The following is a 20941-nucleotide window of genomic DNA, read 5'->3' as shown; positions in this document are numbered from 1 at the left end:
AGGCCTGGCATGTGGTTGGTGCTCAGTACGTATTCAGTGTTCCTGACGCCGACATCATCACTGTGTTCATGGCACAGCCCTGTGCCGCCACGACTGGGCCGCCACCCAGACCTTCCTTTCCCACCCCAAGGGTGAACTGTGGACAGAGCCCCCTGGGAGGGGCTAGGCCAGAGCTCTCCCAACTCTGGGTACCTCCGCCCGTGGGCTTCAGATATGTGGCTTGAGAAAGGGGAGTGGGGGCAGGGCCCCTGGAAAACCCCTCGAGGCCAGGCCCACCACTCCCAAGATCCCTAAGACTAGGGGCTTGAGTCTTTCCTGCAGACGGATGTGGGCAGGAACCCACTCGACTCCACTTGGGGACGTGGCCGAACTAACAGGACAAATCCCAGTTCCTGGGCACCGCCCTCCCAATATCCTCGCAATTAGACACCCATTCAGCGACACTGCACTGATCTGCACATCTAGATTCACGGCTACATTCGCCCGCAAGAGCGTGGCGGTTGCCCGAGCTCCCGGCTGTTGGCCCAGGAACTACATTTCCTAGAAGGGTATGCTACATACTCGTTGGCGTCCTGACTCAAGCACTGGCCCGGACTCCCTCTAGGAAATGGAGTCTGACGCCTGCGCGGCGCAAAGGCTCCCGGGAGGTGTAGTTTGCGCCCGTTCTGCGCAGGCGCACTTTCCAGCGGCGGCCGCCTGCTGCTCTTTGTGGCAGTCGCCGTCCTTTTGTGGGAGTTCGGTTTGTCCACTTGCCGGTCCCTCAGACCGTCAGCGGTCTCTGTCCGCCTCGGGACCTATCTGCTGGTCGCTCGGCGTCCGATGGCTCCGGGCCGCGGAACCTTAGGCCTGGCCCTGGTCTCCGAGCGCGGGTTCGCCCGGAGGAGCGTGTGGCGGGGGTGTGCCGGGGCGTGCGTGCGCCGGGCATGGGGCTGAGCCCGGTGTGGGGAGTGGGTATCTGCGGAGCCGGCCTGAGCCCCGCCTCAGCCGGGCGCGGGGAGGGGGCTCCGTGCGTGTGATCGTGCAGCTGTGAGCGCGTGGCCGCCCCGCGAGGCTCCGCTGCAGGCCCCTGAGCCCCAGGAGCAGGAATCGCTCCTCTGGGCCTGCCCTGGGTCCTGGAAGGTACAGAGCTGCCCACTCCTCCCGGGGAGGCTGCCGTGGAGGCCATGGAGATCCCTGCCCCGGAGCCCGAGAAGACAGGTACAGCTTCGCTCTTGTAGTCAGCGTGTCTGTGGATTTGCACTTGAGGATATTGACACTCAGAGAGATCAGGCCAGTTTCCCAGAAGCATCCAGCATCTTTTTTTTTTTTTTTTTTTTTTTTTTTTTTTAATGGAGTCTCACCCTCTCACCTAGGCGGGAGTGCAATGGCTTGATCTACGCTCACTGCAACCTCTGCCTCCCGAGTTCAAGCGATTCTCCCGCCTCAGCCTCCCAAGTAGCTGGGATTGCAGGCGCGCGCCACCATGCCCGGCTAATTTTTGTATTTTTAGTAGAGACGGGGTTTCGCCATGTTGCCCAGGCTGGTCTTGAGCTCAAGCGATCCGCCCGACTCGGTCTCCAAAGTGCTGGGATTACAGGAGTGAGCCACCGCGCCTGGCCTCCTGCTTCTTTCTTCCCCGTGCCCAACCATTTGTTCCCACTCAGACGTGCTTGATTGGGGGATAGCAGCTCTTTTCTTCATGAATTGGAGTGTCTGAGACACAGGCAGAATTATCCCTCGATGCTATATCAGTTGATGCTAGCTGTTGGGGCTTGTTCCCCACCCGGCCTTGCCGGCAGGTTTGGCCTCCTCTCTGATTCTCACTTGTGCCACGACAGGTGGGCTTTAAGCTCAGCTGTGAGCCTGGTAGCCGTGGCCTTGACTCATTTCTCCTTCCCCAGCTCTTTCCTCTCAGGATCCTGCTGTTTCCCTGAAAGAGAATCCCGAGGATATATCGGGTTGGGGTCTTCCCGAAGCCAGGTCCAAGGTGAGTGGCTGAGTGTTCTTCCTTCTTTATGAAGAGGGTTGGCACATTTCCTCCCCAGCCCTGGATCATCAGCCTTCCACAGACCTTCACCTGGGTACCTGCTGGCCAGTCCTGAGGAAGCTCTGGGCAGTGGAAACAGCTCCAGTTGAAGAGTCCACATGTTGCCCGAGGTGTGCCTGGAGATGTACTCTATGGAGTGTCTCCTCCAACCCGATTCAGTGGGTCAGTTCCTGGGGATCTCTCTGCCCAGCGCTGTCCTGGGAGCTCTGAGGAGTGGTTTTAGTGGAACCTGAGAAAGTAGGTGATGGCTCACATGGGGTCTCTCCACATGCTGGCCAGGGATTGGTGCAGGATGTTTGCACCGTTGATTTACTGGGATGGAATCGGACAGGGGCACGTGCAGCAGCTGAGGAAGACCTGGATTGCAGCACTGGGTTAAGAGTAGTGGTAGGGGAGGCATCCCTGTGTGCTTTCCTCTGTGCCTGGCCCCTGGCGTGGGGCCTTCATGGAGAGTCCTGGAAATTTATAGAATCTGATGGATCAGCAAGGAATTGGCCCTGGGCACTTCTGCAGCCACGTGGGACCCAGATCCCTCCTTTTACAGACTGTGGACTCTGTTCCTCATTTTGTTTCTCTACGGCAACCGCCCTACCCCATGGTAGTATTTAGAAGGGTACAGTTGACAAAGAGCACAGTAGAGTGAAAGATCTGGAGGGATGAGGGGTCTATGGGTTTTTTTGTTTGGTTGGTTGGTTTTTAGCATTTTGTGATTTTGTCAGTCTGCCACTCAAAAGAGGTGACAGCTGATTATTGACAGCTAGAAACAGCTGTAAAACGTGTATTGTGAGATGTGCCTCACTTCTGTAGTGTGTCACGATGCTTTATAGTTCTCAAGAAACTTGACAGTCAAATGCAATGCATGTTCCTTGATTAGGGTATAGATCCAAAAAAATTGAAAAAGGGCAGTTTGGGACAATTGAGGAAATTTGAAAATGGGCTGTATCTTGGGTCATATTATATCAATAGTAAATTTATTGCGTGTGATAATAGTACTGTGACTATGTAAGAGAATATCCACAGGAGATACAAGTTGAAGACTGTAGAGTGAGACGTCATGATGTCTGCAACTTACGTTCAAATGGTTCAGCAAAAAAAAAAATGTGCGTGCATGTATGTATGTCTGTATGTGTCTGTGCAGCTCCCTCTAGGTGGTAGGGCCCTTGTGCATGTGTTATTCCTATTTGTAAAATATTTGCTTGTTAGATCCTTGAATAACCAGTTGACTGTCCTGAGTACACATCGCCTTTGGCATTTTCTCTTGACAGTCTCATTCACACTCACAGTTCAAGTTGTTCTGTCTCCTGGGACATCTTGTGTGGTCTGTTCTGACTTCTCTGCTAGTGTCATTACCACATCGGCATCTGATTCCAACACATACTCTCTGGGCTTTTTATTCCCTTTCCTGCAGAATGAAGACAGATTAGACATAGGCTTCTCCCAGTGGACCAGAAATACCCACCAAAAAGGCCTGTGCGGGCCTCAGACCCTACCCTACTCTTGCTGGTTGATGCTCCCCACACTGAAGCCATGTAGCCTCTGACAGCCTCACTGGCCAGCACCATATTCTGATACCTTTGGGGCTATTTTTTGTTTTTCTTTCTTTCTTTTTTTTTTTTCTTTGAGACAGAGTCTCGCTCTGTCGCCCAGGCTGGGGTGCAGTGGCATGATCATAGCTCACTGCAGCCTTCAACTCCTGGGCTCAAGCAAATCACCCACCTCAGCCTCCTGAGTAGTTGGGACCAAGGTGTGCACCCCCACACCCAGCTTGGAGCTTTGTTTCAGCCCATTTTCTCCTTCCCTCGACTATCATCGTCCTTCATGCCTGCATGCCTCAGTTAGGGGTGTGTTCTCAGCATTTGTCCTCATCTCTACCTCCTCATCTGAAATCCAGTGTTTTGCGGGGTAAGGTTTTATTTAGGTGTAATTTATATACAGCACAACTGTGCAATTTTAAGTATACAATTTGATGAGGTTGAGCAAACATATACAGTTGTGTAACCAGCACCACAATCATGATATGGGACATTTCCATGACCCAAAAATGTCCTCATGCCCCTGTGCATTCAGTCCTCTCCCCTCTCCCCTTGGTAACCACTATAGTTTTGCTATAGATTTTCCTCTTTAAGGATTTCATATGGAATTTATACTATGTGGTCTTTTGTCTCTGCTTTACTTCGCTTAGCATATGCTTTTCAGTTTATCCATGTTGTTGTGTGAATCGGTAGTTTGTTCCTTTTCATTGGTGAGTAATATTCCATTTGTATTAGTCTGCTAGGGCTGCCATACAAAGTATGGCAGGAGGGCTTAAACAACAGAAATTAATTTTATTACAATTCAGGAGGCAAGAAGTCTGAGATCAAGGACAGGCATGATGGCTCACGCCCGTAATCCCAGCACTTTGGGAGGCTGAGGCGGGCAGACTACGAGGTCCGGAGATCAAGACCATCCTACCTAACATGGTGAAACCCCATCTCTACTAAAAATACAAAAAAATTAGCCAGGCATGGTGGCGGGCGCCTGTAGTCCCAGCTACATGGGCTGCTGAGGCAGGAGAATGGCGTGAACCCAGGAGGTAGAACTTGCGGTGAGCCTAGATCGCGCCACTGCACTCCAGCCTGGGTGATAGAGTGAGACTCTGTCTCAAAGAAGAAAAAAAAAAAAAGAAGTCTGAGATCAAGGTGTCAGCAGGGTTGGTTTCTTCCGAGGCCTCTTTTCTTGGCTTGTAGATGGCCACCTTTTCCCTACATCTTCACATGGTCTTACCTCCTCTATGTCTGTGTCCAAATTTCCTCTTCTTATGAGGACACCAGTTATATTGGATTAGGGCCCACTGTATTGAATTCATTTCAACTTAATTACTTCTTCAAAGAACCTCTCTCCAGGCCAGATGCAGTGGCTCATGACTGTAATCCCAGCATTTTGGGAGGCTAAGTTGGGTGGATCACTTGAGGTCAGGAATTCAAGACCAGCCTGGTCAACATGGTGAAACCCTGTCTCTACTAGAAATACAAAAATTTAGCTGGGTGTAGTGGCGTGTACCTATAGTCCTAGCTACTCAGGAGGCTGAGGCAGGAGAATCTCTTGAACCCAGGAGGCAGAGGTTGCAGTGAGCTGATATTGCACCACTGCACTCCAGCCTGGGTGACAGAGTGAGACTATGTCTCAAAAAAAAAAGAACCTCTCTCGGAGTTACTGAGGGTTGAGACATAGGAATTTGAGGTGAAGGATATACAATTCAGCCCATTACTCCATTGGATGGATATTCCATAGTCTGCTTATCCATTCACCAGCTGATGGATATTTAGTCGCTCATAGGCTTTTGCTATTACAAATAAATCCGCTATAAATATTTGAGTACACGTATGGCTGTGCATTTTAATTTCTCTTGCATAAATACCTAGGTGTGAAATTGCTGAGCCATGTAGTTTATCAATTTTATTGATCTTTTCAAAAACCCATTTTTTTGTTTTATTGATTTTCTCTATTTTCTGTTTTCCATTTCATAGATTTCTGATCCTTATTATCTCCTTGGTGTCTTAAGATTGAAACTTATTTTACTTACTTTAGTGTCTTTTTTTTTTTTTTTTTTTTGAGACGGAGTCTCGCTCTGTCGCCCAGGTTGGAGTGCAGTGGCGCGATCTCGGCTCACTGCAAGCTCTACCTCCCGGGTTCACGCCATTCTCCCGCCTCAGCCTCCGAGTAGCTGGGACTACAGGCGCCCGCCACCACGCCCGGCTAGTTTTTTGTATTTTTAGTAGAGATGGGGTTTCACCATGTTAACCAGGATGGTCTCTATCTCCTGACCTCGTGATCCACCCGCCTCGGCCTCCCAAAGTGCTGGGATTACAGGCTTGAGCCACCGCGCCCGGCCTACTTTAGTGTCTTAAGATTGAAACATAGATATTGATTTGACACTTTTTTTTCCTTGCATAGCATTCAGCGCTGTAAATTTCTAAGCACTGCCTCATCTATATCCTACAACTTTTGTTATGTTACATTTTTATTCAGCTGAAAATAGTTTCTAATTTCCCTAGTGATTTCTTCTTCAACCGTATGTTATTTCAGAATGTGTTGTTTCATTTCCTAATATTTAGGGCATTTTCCAGATAACTTTCTATTATGGATTTCTGATTCAATTCTATTGTCGTCAGAGAATGAACTTTGTATGATTTAAAGCCTTTCAAATCTGCCAAGATTTATTTTATTTCCCAGAGTGTGGTTTATCTTGGTAAATGTTCCACATGCCCTTGAAAAATATGTATTCTGCCTTTGTTGGCTAGAGTGTTATGTAAATATCTGTTAAGTCAAGTTGAATGATGGTGTTTTCAATTGTTCTGTCAGTTTTTGCATTATGTATTTTGAAGCTCTTTTAGTAGATACATTTATATTTAGGATTGCCATGAGTTCTTAACGAATTAAGCCTTTTATCATTATGTAATATTCTCTTTATCTCTGATAGTCGTCTCTCTGAAATCTACTTTGCTATTACTATAGGCAGTTCAGCTTTTTTTTTTAATTAGTATTTGCAGGGTTTATCTTTTTCTATCCTTTCAGTTTTAACCTATCTTTGTATGTAAAGTAGGTTTCTGTAGCTTGCTTTTTTAATTCAGTTTGACAGTCTCCACCTTTTAATTGGAGTGTTTAAACTATTCGCATTTAGTGTAATTATTAATATAGTTGGATTTACATGTCTCTTTTTTCCCCCTTTTTTTTTTTTTTTTTTTTTGACAGAGTTTCGCTCTTGTCACCCAGGCTGTAGTGCAGTGGCGCAATCTTGGCTCACTGCAACCTCCACCTCCTGGGTTCAAGAAATTCTCCTGACCTCAGGTGATCTGCCACCTTGGCCTCCCAACGTGCTGGGATTACATGCATAAGCCACCCCACCCAGCCTTGCTATTAGTTTTCTATGTCATATGTCTTTTTTGTTTCTCTTTTCCTCCCTTAATGACTTCTTTTGAGGTAAACACATACTGTTCTAATGTACTCTTAATTCCTCTGATTTCGTTAATGTTTTTCACCTTTTAGTTATTTGATTGGATGCTGGACATTGTGAATTTTACTTTGTTGAGTAGGTTTTTGGAATTTCTTAAGTGTTTCTGGGATTTGTTCTGGGATGCAGTGAAATTCCTTGGCATCTATTTGATCCTTTCAAGGATCAAAGCAAGTCTGGAGTTGGGTGGTGGCCAGGATGCCCAGGCCCAGGGGGAGCAGGCGGGAAGGATTGGAAGGCAGTCAGGTGAGGACTGCAGGTAGCCTCTCTTGATCCCTTGGGGCACAGAACTTGCTGATATATATACAAGGTTTCCTTCTTTAGAGTGTAATAACGGTATCTAGTCTGGGTTCGGATCCTTTTGCATTAGTGAGCTTTGAATAGAGTTGCTGGGGGTTTTGTACTATTAATATTCTCTCAAATTTTTAAGTTTGAAATTTTTTTTTTTTTTTTTTTTTTTTTTTTTTGAGACGGAGTCTCGCTCTGTCACCCAGGCTGGAGTGCAGTGGCCGGATCTCAGCTCACTGCAAGCTCCGCCTCCCGGGTCTACGCCATTCTCCTGCCTCAGCCTCCCGAGTAGTTGGGACTACAGGCGCCCGCCACCTCGCCCGGCTAGTTTTTTGTATTTTTTTAGTAGAGACGGGGTTTCACCGTGTTAGCCAGGCTGGTCTCGATCTCCTGACCTCGTGATCCGCCCGTCTCGGCCTCCCAAAGTGCTGGGATTACAGGCTTGAGCCACCGCGCCCGGCCAAGTTTGAAATTCTTGACCCCATGAAGCATAGCATCTCACCCAGGACTTAGAGCGTGATACAACAGCCATGTGGGTCCCACCTCAAGTTGCCAAGACCCCGCAGTGTCTATTCAGACCTGCTTTCCCAGTCTAGAAGGTGGTGTGGGAATGCATGCCAATTCCCAGCCCCTCTCCCTGCCCCTGGTCCCCAAATTCAGTCATGGTCAGTGTCTACAGCACAACCTTCTGTGCATGGGAGAAGGTCACCTGAGGTTAACCCTTTACTTGTAGGGTCATTAATCAATCTCTGGCTCCTTTGGAACCATGGACACAGAATCATTCCTGGGTGAGTGAGAAACCTATATGTCATTTCAGGAATCGGTGAGTTTCAAGGATGTGGCTGTGGACTTCACCCAGGAGGAGTGGGGTCAGCTAGACTCCCCTCAGAGGGCCTTGTACCGGGATGTGATGTTGGAGAACTACCAGAACCTTCTTGCCCTAGGTAAGATCCCCCCAGCCCCAGGCTGGGCATCTGCTGTCAGCCTTCTTCTGCATGGTAGATATTAAGGACGATCCCTTCAGTGCCAGCCCTGGTGCCAGATATGTCATGGGGTGGGAAGCAAGACCTGTGCCTTGGGGCACTCATGGCCAGGGGCCTTGGCCACGCCAGAAGTCCCCAGGGGACAGCGTAGGAGCTGGTAGCATCCTTGCTTGGCATTTCCCCTGGTCCTGGGGTGGGGGCAGGGAGAGAAGAGAGGAAGGTGGGACCCTGGAGCCCAGCTGGCTCTGAAACGGTCCTCGAGCAATAAAGTAAGGACGTCAGCACACGTGGGGTCTTCAGAGTGTGCACTGGGATTTGGGTTCCAGTCTGAGACCCTCACTGCTTTTGGCCCAGAGGACCTCCTGTTCCCAGAGAGGGTGTCCACTTCACAGGCATTGTCCTTGTTAGGGGCGGCGCCTGAGGTCAGCTGGGCCTGGAGAGCCACAGCATGCCCAGCCCCACTTTCTCCCCACAAGCAGGACCTCCACTGCACAAGCCAGACGTGATCTCCCATCTGGAACGAGGCGAGGAGCCATGGAGCATGCAGAGGGAAGTCCCTGGAGGGCCCCGTCCAGGTGAGCAGAGGCACAGGTGGAAGGGTGCCGGCCCCAGCACCTCCAGCGGCACCTCCTCCTATGGCCCCTATTTTCCTCCCTCCATTTGCTCTGGTTCCATGTCACCTTCTCAGGTCCTCCACCAGACCCTCCCGCCTGTCTCCCTTCAGCACATATTGAGCACTGCCTGTGTGCTGAAACCTGTTCTGGGATACAACAGGGAGCAAACCGGGCCATTGGGACCAAATGGCCACCTGCTGATGGGGGTGGGGAGGCAGGAATAGAAATATTGAGCCAGTGGTGTTGGCTGGGCAGCCAGGGGTGTGGGATTGGGGTCAGGGGGCCACCAGGGGAGGGGCAACTGGCATTGGTCAGTGTCAGCGTCAGGGTCAGCATCAGCATCAGCATCAGAGCCAGCATCAGCGTCAGGTTCAGGGCCAGTGTCAGGGCCAGGGCCAGCATCAGTGTCAGAGCCAGCATGAGCATCAGCGTCAGGGTCAGGGCCAGCATCAGTGTCAGAGTCAGCATCAGCATCAGGGTCAGCATCAGTGTCAGGTCAGGGCCAGCATCAGCGTCAGAGTCAGCATCAGCATCAGTGTCAGGGTCAGAGTCAGCATCAGCATCAGGGTCAGCATCAGCGTCAGGGTCAGGGCCAGCATTAGCGTCAGAGTCAGCATCAGCATCAGGGTCAGGGCCAGCATCATTGTCAGAGTCAGCATCAGCATCAGGGTCAGCATCAGCATCAGGGTCAAGGACAACATCAGCGTCAGAGTCAGCATCAGCATCAGGGTCAGCATCAGTGTCAGGGTCAGGGCCAGCATCAGTGTCAGGGTCAGCATCAGTGTCAGAGTCAGCATCAGGGTCAGCATCAGCATCAGGGTCAGGGCCAGCATCAGCGTCAGAGTCAGCATCAGCGTCAGAGTCAGCATCAGTGTCAGGGTCAGCATCAGTGTCAGCATCAGCATCAGCATCAGGGTCAGGGTCAGCATCAGCATCAGGGTCAGCATCAGCATCAGGGTCAGGGCCAGCATCAGGGTCAGGGTCAACATCAGCATCAGGGTCAGCATCAGCATCAGGGTCAGGGCCAGCATCAGGGTCAGGGTCAGCATCAGCATCAGGGTCAGCATCAGCATCAGGGTCAGGGCCAGCATTAGGGTCAGGGTCAACATCAGTGAGGGCTTCTAGGTTGTGGCCAAGATGGCAGCCCTCCATGAGGGAAAGGGGACCAGGGTGGGTCTTGAGCAGAAGGTGGTCTGTTTTTCTTCTCCAACATTCTTTTTGTAGACTTCTCTACTGAGTTGGTTGATAAATAAGTGAATTAAATAATTTCAGCTTAATTTATTGGACAGTGACTGCTGAGCATGTTAGGTGTCTAGAAAGCTTAAGAAACACCTTTCTGTGGGAAAGGCAGCCAATAAGCTGTGGAGCACAGAGCACAGGGGTCGGGGAAGGCAGTCCCTTCTCCATACCCGCTCTGCTGCCACACACCACCCAGCCCCAACCTGCAGCAGCAGCTGCAGCCCCCGCTTTCTGGTCTTTATTTCTCACCCCAGCCTCTGATGCTTGCTTTGTCCTCTTTGACAAAATTACAGGTTTTAAAAAATTCATATTTTTGTTTGATTCATATATGAATACACTGAAAATGAGGCTGAAAGGTTATGAAAATCCTGCATAATCTTTCCACCCAGAGATAACTGTTCTCTAATAACTAACCACGTCACTGATTCCTCTAGGCCGTTCCTCTGTGTGCGAATAGACTTTTCTAAAGCGACACGTGGCCGGGTGCAATGGCTCACGCCTGTAATCTCAACACTCTGGGAGGCCAAGGCAGGCAAATAACCTGAGGTCAGGAGTTCGAGACGAGCCTGACCAACATAGAGAAACCCCATCTCTACTAAAATTACAAAATTAGCCAGGCATGGTAGCGCATGCCTGTCATCCCAGCTACTCGGGAGGCTGAGGCAGGAGAATTGCTTGAACCCGGGAGGTAACTCCAGATAACAAGAGTGAAACTCCATCTCAAAAAAAAAAAAAAAAATTAGCCAGGCGTGGTGGTAGGTGCCTGTAAGCCCAGCTACTCTGGAGGCTTAGGCAGGAGAATCGCTTGAACCTGGGAGGCAGAGGTTGCAGTGAGCCATGACCGCACCATTGCACTCCAGCCTGGGAGACAGAGCTAAACCCCGTCTCAAAAACATAAATAAATAAAGCCTTACGCACCCTTGGAAGCACAGCACGCACACCGGAGTCTGGCTACCACACTGGCCGTGACGTAGTGAGCATCCTCACGTGATGTTTACTGATTGCACATTATCCCTTAAATGTATGTGCCCTGCTGTGTTGCTGGCCCTATTGCTGCCAAAACGACTTTTTTTCTGGCCTGGGCCTCTTCTCTCTGCTCTGTGCACCTTCCCTAGACTCACCTCTCACTTGGTGTGGGTGTGGTCTACACTATAGCAACACCAGCTGAGCTGCAGCCCTTTGTCACTGACCACCTCGTGGGCCTCTGCCTGCATGTCTAAAACCAGACTTGGAACTGGACCTTCCTCCTCCCGTCCCTGTCTTTGCAAAAGCTTCCATCGTCCATCCTTGGCTTGGGTGTTTGCTGAGGTCTCATCCTCTCCCCCATTTCCTCTCTTGCCACCTTCAGTCAACAGCTAGAGCCATCAGTTTTAGCTCCTGGATGGCTCTCAGATCGGCTGCTTCCTGTTCATTTTCACAGCCTTGGTACCAGTCTGAAGTTGCCATTTTTCACCTGAATTATTCAGATGGCCTCTCTAACTGGCCTCCCTAACTGCTCGCTCCCACCTCCTTACACACCACCAAAGCCACCTTCAAGACAAACCATTATACCAGGCACAGGGGCTCACATATCTAATCCCAGCGCTTTGGGAGGCCAAGGCGGGAGGATCGCTTGAGCCCAGGAGTTGGAGGCTGCCTTGAGCCATGATTGCACCCCTGCACTGCAGCCTGGACAACAGAGCGAGACTCTGTCCCCGCCCCCTGCTTCCCCTGCTCCCCACCCCCCACCAAGATACCACATGATCAAGGGTCACCCTCTGTGCAAAAGGCCTTTCCTCCCCCACTGCCCTCTGAGTCAGGCATCTGGTCACCTCAAACCCATCCACCTTGCCAGGGTCACCTCTCAGCCTTCCTGCCTCTGCGTATCTTGTCTTCATCTTACTGTCTCACCTCTGAGCCTCTGCACATGCTGTTCGCTCTCCACCTGGCTACCTGCCATGTGTGCCATGGCCAGTTCCACTTGCCCTGCCCTTCTGGATGGGTCGGGGCCACGGGCAGCACCACCGTGCAGCTCTGCCCACTGCACTAGATGCCCCTTTTTAAGCCTGGGAAGGACAGAATTAGAAATAAAATCTCCTGCCAGCTCAGAAAACCTTGCTGTAGAGATAGAAAAGAAAGCAAGCCTTCTTATCGAATAAGTGTTTAACCAGATGTGGTGTGCAGGATAGAAAAACACATCCCCCTTTGACAGAGGAGACAGATCCAACCCAGCACACAGGGCAACTGTCTTCACCTAAAGGAAGAGTACAGCTTTTTGGGTTTTTATTATTTATTTATTTAATTTATTTATTTTGAGATAGGGTCTCTATTGCCCAGGCTGGGGTGCAGTTGCGTGATCATAGCTCGCATCCTCAATCTCCCCAGGCTCAGGTGATCCTCCCACCCCAGCCTCCTGAGTAGCTGGGACTACAGACATGTGCCACCATTCCTGGTTAATTTTGTATTTTTTGTAGTGGGGTCTGTGTTGCCCAGGCTGGTCTTGATCTGGGCTCAAGTGACCCGCCCACTTTGACCTCCCAAAGTGCTGGGATTACAGGCATGAACCACCGCGCCCAGCCTCTTGTACCTTTTTGACAAGCAGGAAGTTACATCTTGGACTGGACTCTTGGACTAGGGTCATTTCGCTTCTGAAGAGGTTTGCATGCGTCTCAGAGAAAGCGTTTGCAGTTCCCAGTGTTCTAAAGGGAAGCGCTGGGGTGTGGGAGGCACTTTTTTCCTTTTGGCACCACAGACAATTTTTAATTCATTTATTAGTCCCAGCTACTCGGGAGGCTGAGGCCGGAGAATGGCGTGAACCAGGGAGGCGGAGCTTGCAGTGAGCCGAGATCACGCCACTGCACTCCAGCCTGGGCGACAGCGAGACTCCGTCTCAAAAAACACAAACACACAAAAAACTTGCATTTGCCCTGTGTATTACGATCACCTGCCATGGTATTGACACAGCAGTCGGTCAGCCGATGTGTCTGTGAATGAGTGTAATCCTGATCACCAGCTCCCCAGCTTGCCCCTTTCTCAGCCCCCTTGGTGCTTGTAGCTGCTCCTCCGGGGATTCCCTTGGCCTCTCCACCTCTCCCAGTCTTTGCTCTCTGGTAGCTCCTTGCGTTTTCTTCCTCTCCCTTCTTCCTGCTCTTGCTTGCACATCTCATCCTGGGCTCTCCCTTCTCTCTGCCTGCGCCTTCCAGCCTTGGCCCTGGTGTCCTCTCCTCTCTTTTCTGGGCTTATCTGCATCTCCAGGTCAGTTCTCAAATCTGAATTCTAGGCCAGGTTTCCGCTTGCTCACAGAAAATCACTTTCAATATCTTACAGAATGGCAGCTGAAGGCGGTGCCCTCTCAACAGCAGGGTATTTGCAAAGAAGAACCCGCCCAGGAGCCCATCACGGAGCGGCCCCTGGGCGGGGCGCAGGCGTGGGGGCGCCAGGCCGGTGCTCTGCAGAGGAGTCAGGCTGCGCCCTGGGCGCCTGCACATGCTATCGTCTGGGACGTCCCTGTAGAGAAATTCCCCCTTAGGTGTCCCCTCTTCGCCCAGCAACGCGTTCCCGAGGGGGGACGCTTGCTGGACACACGCAAGAACGTCCAGGCTACTGAGGGCAGAACCAAGGCTCCTGCTAGACTGTGTGCGGGAGAAAACGCCCCTACGCCAAGTGAGCCGCACAAGTTCCCCCAGGCGCGCCGGCAGCGCGGGGCGGGCGCCGGGGAGGGCGAGTTCGTGTGCGGCGAATGCGGGAAGGCGTTCCGCCAGAGCTCCTCCCTCACGCTGCACCGGCGCTGGCACAGCCGGGAGAAGGCTTACAAGTGCGATGAGTGCGGCAAGGCCTTCACCTGGAGCACCAACCTCCTGGAGCACCGGCGCATCCACACGGGCGAGAAGCCCTTCTTCTGCGGCGAGTGCGGGAAGGCCTTCAGCTGCCACTCGTCCCTCAACGTGCATCAGCGCATCCACACGGGCGAGCGGCCCTACAAGTGCAGCGCCTGCGAGAAGGCCTTCAGCTGCAGCTCGCTGCTCAGCATGCACCTGCGGGTGCACACCGGCGAGAAGCCCTACCGGTGCGGCGAGTGCGGCAAGGCCTTCAACCAGCGTACGCACCTCACACGCCACCACCGCATACACACGGGCGAGAAGCCCTACCAGTGCGGCTCCTGCGGCAAGGCCTTCACCTGCCACTCGTCCCTCACCGTGCACGAGAAGATCCACAGTGGGGACAAGCCTTTCAAGTGCAGCGACTGCGAGAAGGCCTTCAACAGCCGCTCGCGCCTCACCCTCCACCAGAGGACGCACACGGGCGAGAAGCCCTTCAAGTGCGCCGACTGCGGAAAGGGCTTCAGCTGCCACGCGTACCTGCTCGTGCACAGGCGCATCCACAGCGGCGAGAAGCCCTTCAAGTGCAACGAGTGCGGCAAAGCCTTCAGCTCCCACGCCTACCTCATCGTGCACCGGCGCATCCACACAGGCGAGAAGCCCTTCGACTGCAGCCAGTGTTGGAAGGCCTTCAGCTGCCACTCGTCCCTCATCGTGCACCAGCGCATCCACACTGGTGAGAAGCCCTACAAGTGCGGCGAGTGTGGCAGAGCCTTCAGTCAGAACCACTGTCTCATTAAACATCAGAAAATCCACTCCGGGGAGAAGTCGTTTAAGTGTGAGCAATGTGGGGAGATGTTCAACTGGAGCTCGCACCTCACTGAGCACCAGAGGCTGCACAGCCAGGGGAAGCCGTTGGCCATCCAGTTCAACAAACACTTGCTCAGCACATACTACGTGCCTGGCAGCCTGCTGGGTGCAGGGGATGCTGGGCTGAGGGACGTGGACCCCATCGACGCGCTGGATGTGGCAAAGCTCTTGTGCGTCGTTCCGCCCCGAGCTGGCAGAAATTTCTCCCTGGGAAGCAAACCTCGAAACTAACATGATGTGCTTTGGTGTCAGTAGCCGCCTTCTGAGCTACTCAACGAGGAAAGCACCTGATCCTCCCTGGCTCCTAGATCCAGACCACCTTTCTCCAGGTGTGGGAGCCTTGCCTTATCACCCCAATCAGGTCTGCATGCCAGGGTGCCTCTCTTAGTTAAAGTCAGTCACCTCCCCAGAAGGGCCACACGCCGGGAGGAAAGTTGAGAGCCATTTGAGGTAGTCCTGTCACCTGTTTTCCTTGATGGACCTGGAAGTTGTTGACAAGGGGAAAGATCTTTCTTGCCAATAAAAAGAAGGGATCTTGTTGGGTGCCATGGCTCACACCTGTAATCTCAACACTTTGGGAGGCCAAGGCAAGGGGATCGCTTGAGCCCAGAAGTCTAGGACCAGCCTGGACAACATGGTGAGACCTCATCTCTACAAAAAATGCAAAAATTAGCCAGATGTGGTGGCGTGTCCCTGTGGTCCCAGCTACTCAGGAGGCTGAGGTGGGAGGATTATTTGAGCCTGGGAGGTCAAGGCTGCAGTGAGTCATGATTCACAGCACTGCACTGCAGCCTGGGTGGCAAAGCAAGACCCTGTGTGAAATAAAAAGGAGGTATATCAACTGTTGTATCCTCGGACGGACTCCTGACATGGCTTCCATCAGGAGTTTCCTCCATAAACTATTATTTTCAGAATAATAATAAAACAAGAATTATGAATAGCATTACTTTCCAGTGAACATTATTATATTGCTAGAGAGGAGAATAATCTTGGGCGGTGGGCATTTGGAAAAAGTGAATTTCCTGGACTTACCTCATGTAAATAGCTCTACTGCAGAGCTGTGTGTTAGTGACAGTGCAGTCAGGGGTGTTCCCACAGCTGTCACAGCATGGCCCAGCAGCGTTGTAGCCAGATCCTAACATGCCAACATCACCTCTTGCCATTTAGCCCCTGGTGAGAAATTGGGAACTCCCAGGCAGTGCCCAGTGCATCCAGGGAAGATGGGCACGACATCAAGATAGATGTGTCTGGAGGCTCCCCTTCACTGATTGGGGCTGGGCAAGGCCACCCTGGGCTGGTGAGGCTGCCCTGCAGGGCTTCTCACTATGTAGCACCAGTCACCAGCCCAGGTCACAGAAGAAGCCCCTCCCAGCATCCACTGGAGGCAGGGAGCTGAAGCCCAGGGAGACGGGCTCCATGGTGGTCCCACATGGAGGTGTTGTACAAACCCTGGAAAAGGTGGCTCTCCCTGTCCCCTGTCCTGACACTCTTCAGAGATAGGAAGACAGAGTTAATCTTGAATGAATGTTATTTCTACTCAGTCCTAAGCAAGAATAAGCTGCCCTCTTGGTGATAATACTTTACGTTTGTATGGAGTGCTATCATTTATGAAATTCTTTCAGTATGCTTTTTAAGTTATGCTGGCAAAATAACCACAGTTCAGAAAATGTGGACTTATGAAAAATAAAATCCCCATAATTCTTAATAAAACTGCATTTTGCACTTTGATACATTACCCTGTGCTTTGCTCATATAGAACTTTGCATTATTTTAAACATAGCATATCTATAGTTTTTATCTTGTTTCCCCATTTAGCTTTGTAGCAAATTTTTTTTTTTTTCAAGCATCTAAACTCTCCTTGTTATACTTCTAAACAGAGGCACAGTGTTCTCTCTGGTCTCTTAGATACTGTTTTGTTGGATGTTTAAGTTATTTCCATGGTGCAGTGGTGTGATCACAGCTCACTGAAACCCCAACCTCCCTGGCTCAGGTGATCCTCCCACCTCAGCCTCCTGAATGGTTGGGACTTTGAGCCTACAGGTGTGCACCACCATGCCCAGCTAAATTTTTTGGGGAACAGAGGGATCTCACTGTGTTGCTCAGGCTGGTATTAAACTCCTGGTCTCAAGCGATCCTCCCACCTCAGCCTCTCAAAGTGTTGGGGTTACAGGCATGAGCCACTGCACCCAGCCTATTGAGCTTTCTTTTTGAAAAATATTTGAATATGCCCTTTGTCCCTCTTTATATTGGAGTCTTGATGTTTTTCTTTTATGTATGTAAAAACTTTTCCCTGATTATGAATTTTATATGTATATTGGAAAAAAATTTTTAAAAATCACAAAATCATAATAAAAATGACCCTCAGGTTTCAGCTCAGTGGCCCATGCCTGTACTTTGAGAGGGCAAGGCAAGATCACTTGAGCCCAGGAGTTCAAGACCAGCCTGGGCAACATAGGGAGATCCCATCTCTACAAAAAATACAAAAAAAATTAGCTGGGCATGGTGGTGCGTGCCTATAGTCACAGCTACTCTGGAGGCTATGGTGGGAGGATCGCTTGAAGCCAGGAGGTCAAGGCTGTAGTGAATCATAATGGCACCACTGCACTCCAGCCTGGGTGATAGAGCAAAACTCTCAAAACAAAGACCTTCAGAATCAGTTCATGGATCATTACCTGGAGATAAGTACTATTAACATTTAGATACATTGTCTTCCAGTTGTTTTCTATGCATGTATACATATCGTTTTTCATTTAAAAGAAAATTAGGCTGGGTGCGGTGGCTCATGCCTGTAATCCCAGCACTTTGGGAAGCTGAGGTGGGCGGATCACCTGAGGTCAGGAGTTCGAGACCAGTCCGGCCAACGTGGTGAAACCCTGTCTCTACTAAAAATACAAAATTAGCTGGGCGTGGTGGCAGGCGCCTGTAATCCCAGCTACTCGGGAGCCTCAGGCAGGAGAATCACTTGAACGCGGGAAGTGGAGGTTGCAGTGAGCCCAGATTGTGCCACTGCACTCCAACCTGGGCGACAAACAAGAGCAAAACTCCATCTCAGAAAGAAAAAAAAAAGGAAAATTAGATTCATATTCTACGTATTATTTTTATCCTTTTCCATTTAACATTTTATGATAAGTATTTTCCATGTTATAAAATATTTTCAGGCATAATTGGCCACATCATTTTCTATGTTACAGTTGTATCTTAATTTATCTATTCCCTTACTATTGAACATCAAGATGTTGCCTATAAATAATTATTTAACATAGGCCTCTGTGCCTATCTTTGATCATTTCCTCTGAGTACGTTCTGAGAAATGCGGTTACCTGGTGAAGGTTATGAACACAAGCTCATCGCTGTTCCTGGGTGGAATCTGACCTGGTGGGCCTGCTGTGAGCTGTTCCCAGCGGCTCTGACATGCCACTGTCACCACTCCCTGGCCAGCATGGGGTCGTTCCTGCCTTGATTTTTATATTTGCCATTTTGAGGCTTTAAGACTATTATTTGTCCCTGCTTGTTGGCCGTTTGTTTTTCTCTTCATATGTGTGGTCTGTTCCTGTCTTTTGTCCACTGTTCTCTTTGGTTTATTTCACACCCACACACATACACACACACACAGACACACAGACACATAAACACACACATACACACATAAATAGACACATAAGCACAGACATACACACATATACCCTTGGCATCTACATTTTTCTGTCTTTGTTATAACATTTTTAAGCACAGAGGTTTTCTTTTTCTTTTTTTTTTTTTTCTTTTTATGAGATGGAGTCTTGCTCAGTTGCCCAGGCTGGAGTGCAGTGGTGCGATCTCGGCTCACTTCAGGCTCTGCCTCTTGGGTTCACGCCATTCTCCTGCCTCAGCCTCCCAAGTAGCTGGGACTACAGGCACCCGCCACCATGCCTGGCTAATTTTGTTTGTATTTTTTTTTAGTAGAGATGGAGTTTCACCATGTTAGCCAGGATTGTCTCGATCTCCTGACCTCGTGATCTGCCCTCCTCAGCCTCCCAAAGTGCTGGGATTACAGGTGTGAGCCACCGCGCCCAGCCAATGCACAGAGATTTTCTAATTCTGTATAATAAGGTCTATTAGATTTTGTTTCTTTATACTTTTCATTGGCACTTAGCCCCTTAACTCCTTTTTTGGTTCTATATATTACATTTAACTTTTAAATTACTCTTGAATTGTATTCCTCACTATTCCTTTAGAATTGTCTATTATATTATTGTAGCTTCTTTTTTTTTTTTTTTTTTTTTTTTTTTTTGAGACGGACTCTCCCTCTGTCACCAGGCTGGAGTGCAGGGTTGCAGTCTCGGCCCACTGCAACCTCTGCCTCCCAGGTAGCTGAGACTACAGGTGCGCACCACCACATCCAGCAAATTTTTGTGTTTTTAGTAGAGAGGGGATTTCACCATGTTGGCCAGGTGGTCTTGATCACAAGATCCACCCACCTCGGCCTCCCAGAGTTCTGGGATTACAGGCGTGAGCCACTGCACCCAGCCCTGTAGCTTCTTTTTTTTTTTTTTTTTTTTGAGACGGAGTCTCGCTCTGTCGCCCAGGCTGGAGTGCAGTGGCGCAATCTCGGCTCACTGCAAGCTCCGCCTCCCGGGTTCACGCCATTCTCCTGCCTCAGCCTCCCAAGTAGCTGGGACTACAGGCGCCCGCCACCTCGCCCGGCTAGTTTTTTGTAGTTTTTAGTAGAGACGGGGTTTCACCGTGTTCGCCAGGATGGTCTCGATCTCCTGACCTCGTGATCCGCCCGTCTCGGCCTCCCAAAGTGCTGGGATTACAGGCTTGAGCCACCGCACCCGGCCCCCTGTAGCTTCTTAATTGACTCTAAGCCCAGGAGTTCAAGGCTGCAGTGAGCTTTTATTACGCTGCTGCACTCCAGCCTAGGTAACAGAGCAAGACCTGTCTTTAAAAACTAATTAATTTTTTTTTTTTTTTGGCCAGGCGCAGTGGCTCACACCTGCCTGTAATCCCAGCACTTTGGGAGACTGAGGCGGGCAGATAAAGAGGTCGGGAGTTCAAGACTAGCCTGCTCAACGTGGTGAAACCCCGTCTCTACTAAAAATACAAAAATTAGCAGGGCATGGTGGTACACGCCTATAGTCCCAGCTTCTCAGGAGGCTGAGGCAGGAGAATCGCTTGAACAGGAGGTGGAGGTTGCAGTGAGCCAAGATCAAACCACTGCACTCCATCCTGGGCGACAGAGCTAGACTTCATCTCCAAAAAACAAAAACCAAAACAAAACAAAAACTAATTAATTTTTTGAAAAGAATTACTTTTTTTTTTTTTTTTTTTTTTTGAGATGGAGTCTCTCTCTCTCGCCCAGAGTGCAGTGGTGCCATCTCAGCTCACTGCAAGCTCCACCTCCTGGGTTCAAGCGATTCTCCCGCCTCAGCCTCCCAAGTAGCTGGGACTACAGTCGTGCACCACCACGCCCTGCTAATTTTTGTGTTTTTAGTAGAGACGGGGTTTCACCATGTTAGCCAGAATGGTCTCGATCTCCTGACCTCGTGATCCACCCCACCCACCTTGGCCTCCCAAATTGCTGGGATTACAGGTGTGAGCCACTGTGCCCAGCCAAGAATTGCTTTTGGGGTGGTTATGGGACCTACTCAGAGATCCTGTCTGTTTCTTAATAGTATGAGGGCACAGCCTCATGGTGATTCCTACGTTTGTGACTTTGGCAGTCCCACACCACCGCTGGGAGCAGAGGTACCCTTTCACGTGTTGCTCTGCGGCAGCGTTTAAGAGGATTCATGAGAACGACTGCTGCAGCTCACGCTTATCCCCATCGGCTGCTGCGGCTCACGCTTATCCCCATCGGCTGCTGCGGCTCACGCTTATCCCCATCGGCTGCTGCGGCTCACGCTTATCCCCATGGAGTTATGATGTTGTGTCAGGGTCCGCAAGATCACCTTCAAGCTTGACAATTTGCTAGAGGGACTCATAGGGCTCAGAACAGTTATGGTTTGTTACAACGAAAGGATACAGACTAAAATCAGCAGAGTCTTTTCCAGAGGAAACCAGGCACAAGCTTCCAAGTGTCCCCTCCCCATGAAGCTGCGTGGGGACACAGTTAATTCTTTCAGCAACAATGTGTGACAACACAAGCAAAGTGC

General features: G+C 50.3%; 1 protein-coding gene across 2 annotated transcripts; it reads left to right on the top strand.

The window, feature by feature from the left end:
• Window positions 1-708: 708 nt before the first annotated feature.
• ZNF74 (zinc finger protein 74) lies at window positions 709-15750 on the top strand. 2 transcript variants are annotated; one of them, XM_005567933.5, is made up of 5 exons: window positions 709-1197; window positions 1881-1966; window positions 8122-8248; window positions 8767-8862; window positions 13447-15750. In XM_005567933.5, exons 1-5 carry the CDS (start codon window positions 1164-1166, stop codon window positions 15036-15038), a joined length of 1935 nt encoding a protein of 644 aa, XP_005567990.3. In that variant the 5' UTR covers window positions 709-1163; the 3' UTR covers window positions 15039-15750. The 2 variants fall into 2 exon arrangements, with proteins under 2 accessions (XP_005567990.3, XP_005567989.3); XM_005567932.5 differs by having other exon boundaries at window positions 8764-8862.
• The last annotated feature ends 5191 nt before the right edge of the window (window positions 15751-20941 follow it).

This window comes from Macaca fascicularis, chromosome 10 (genome assembly GCF_037993035.2).
Source record: "Macaca fascicularis isolate 582-1 chromosome 10, T2T-MFA8v1.1".
In the NCBI taxonomy this organism is placed as follows: Eukaryota; Metazoa; Chordata; class Mammalia; order Primates; family Cercopithecidae; genus Macaca; species Macaca fascicularis.
Note: the sequence above shows the minus strand (reverse complement) of the source record. Positions and strands in the feature narration are given on the sequence as shown.

What these genes read in the sequence shown, in the direction of transcription:
- ZNF74 (XM_005567932.5), top strand. Translation starts at nt 1,164, where the DNA reads ATGGAGATCCCTGCCCCGGAGCCCGAGAAGACAG. An exon ending in CCCGGAGCCCGAGAAGACAG is followed by an intron (nt 1,198 to 1,880) that starts GTACAGCTTCGC and finishes CTCCTTCCCCAG; the next exon opens with CTCTTTCCTCTCAGGATCCT. An exon ending in CCAGAACCTTCTTGCCCTAG is followed by an intron (nt 8,249 to 8,763) that starts GTAAGATCCCCC and finishes TCTCCCCACAAG; the next exon opens with CAGGACCTCCACTGCACAAG.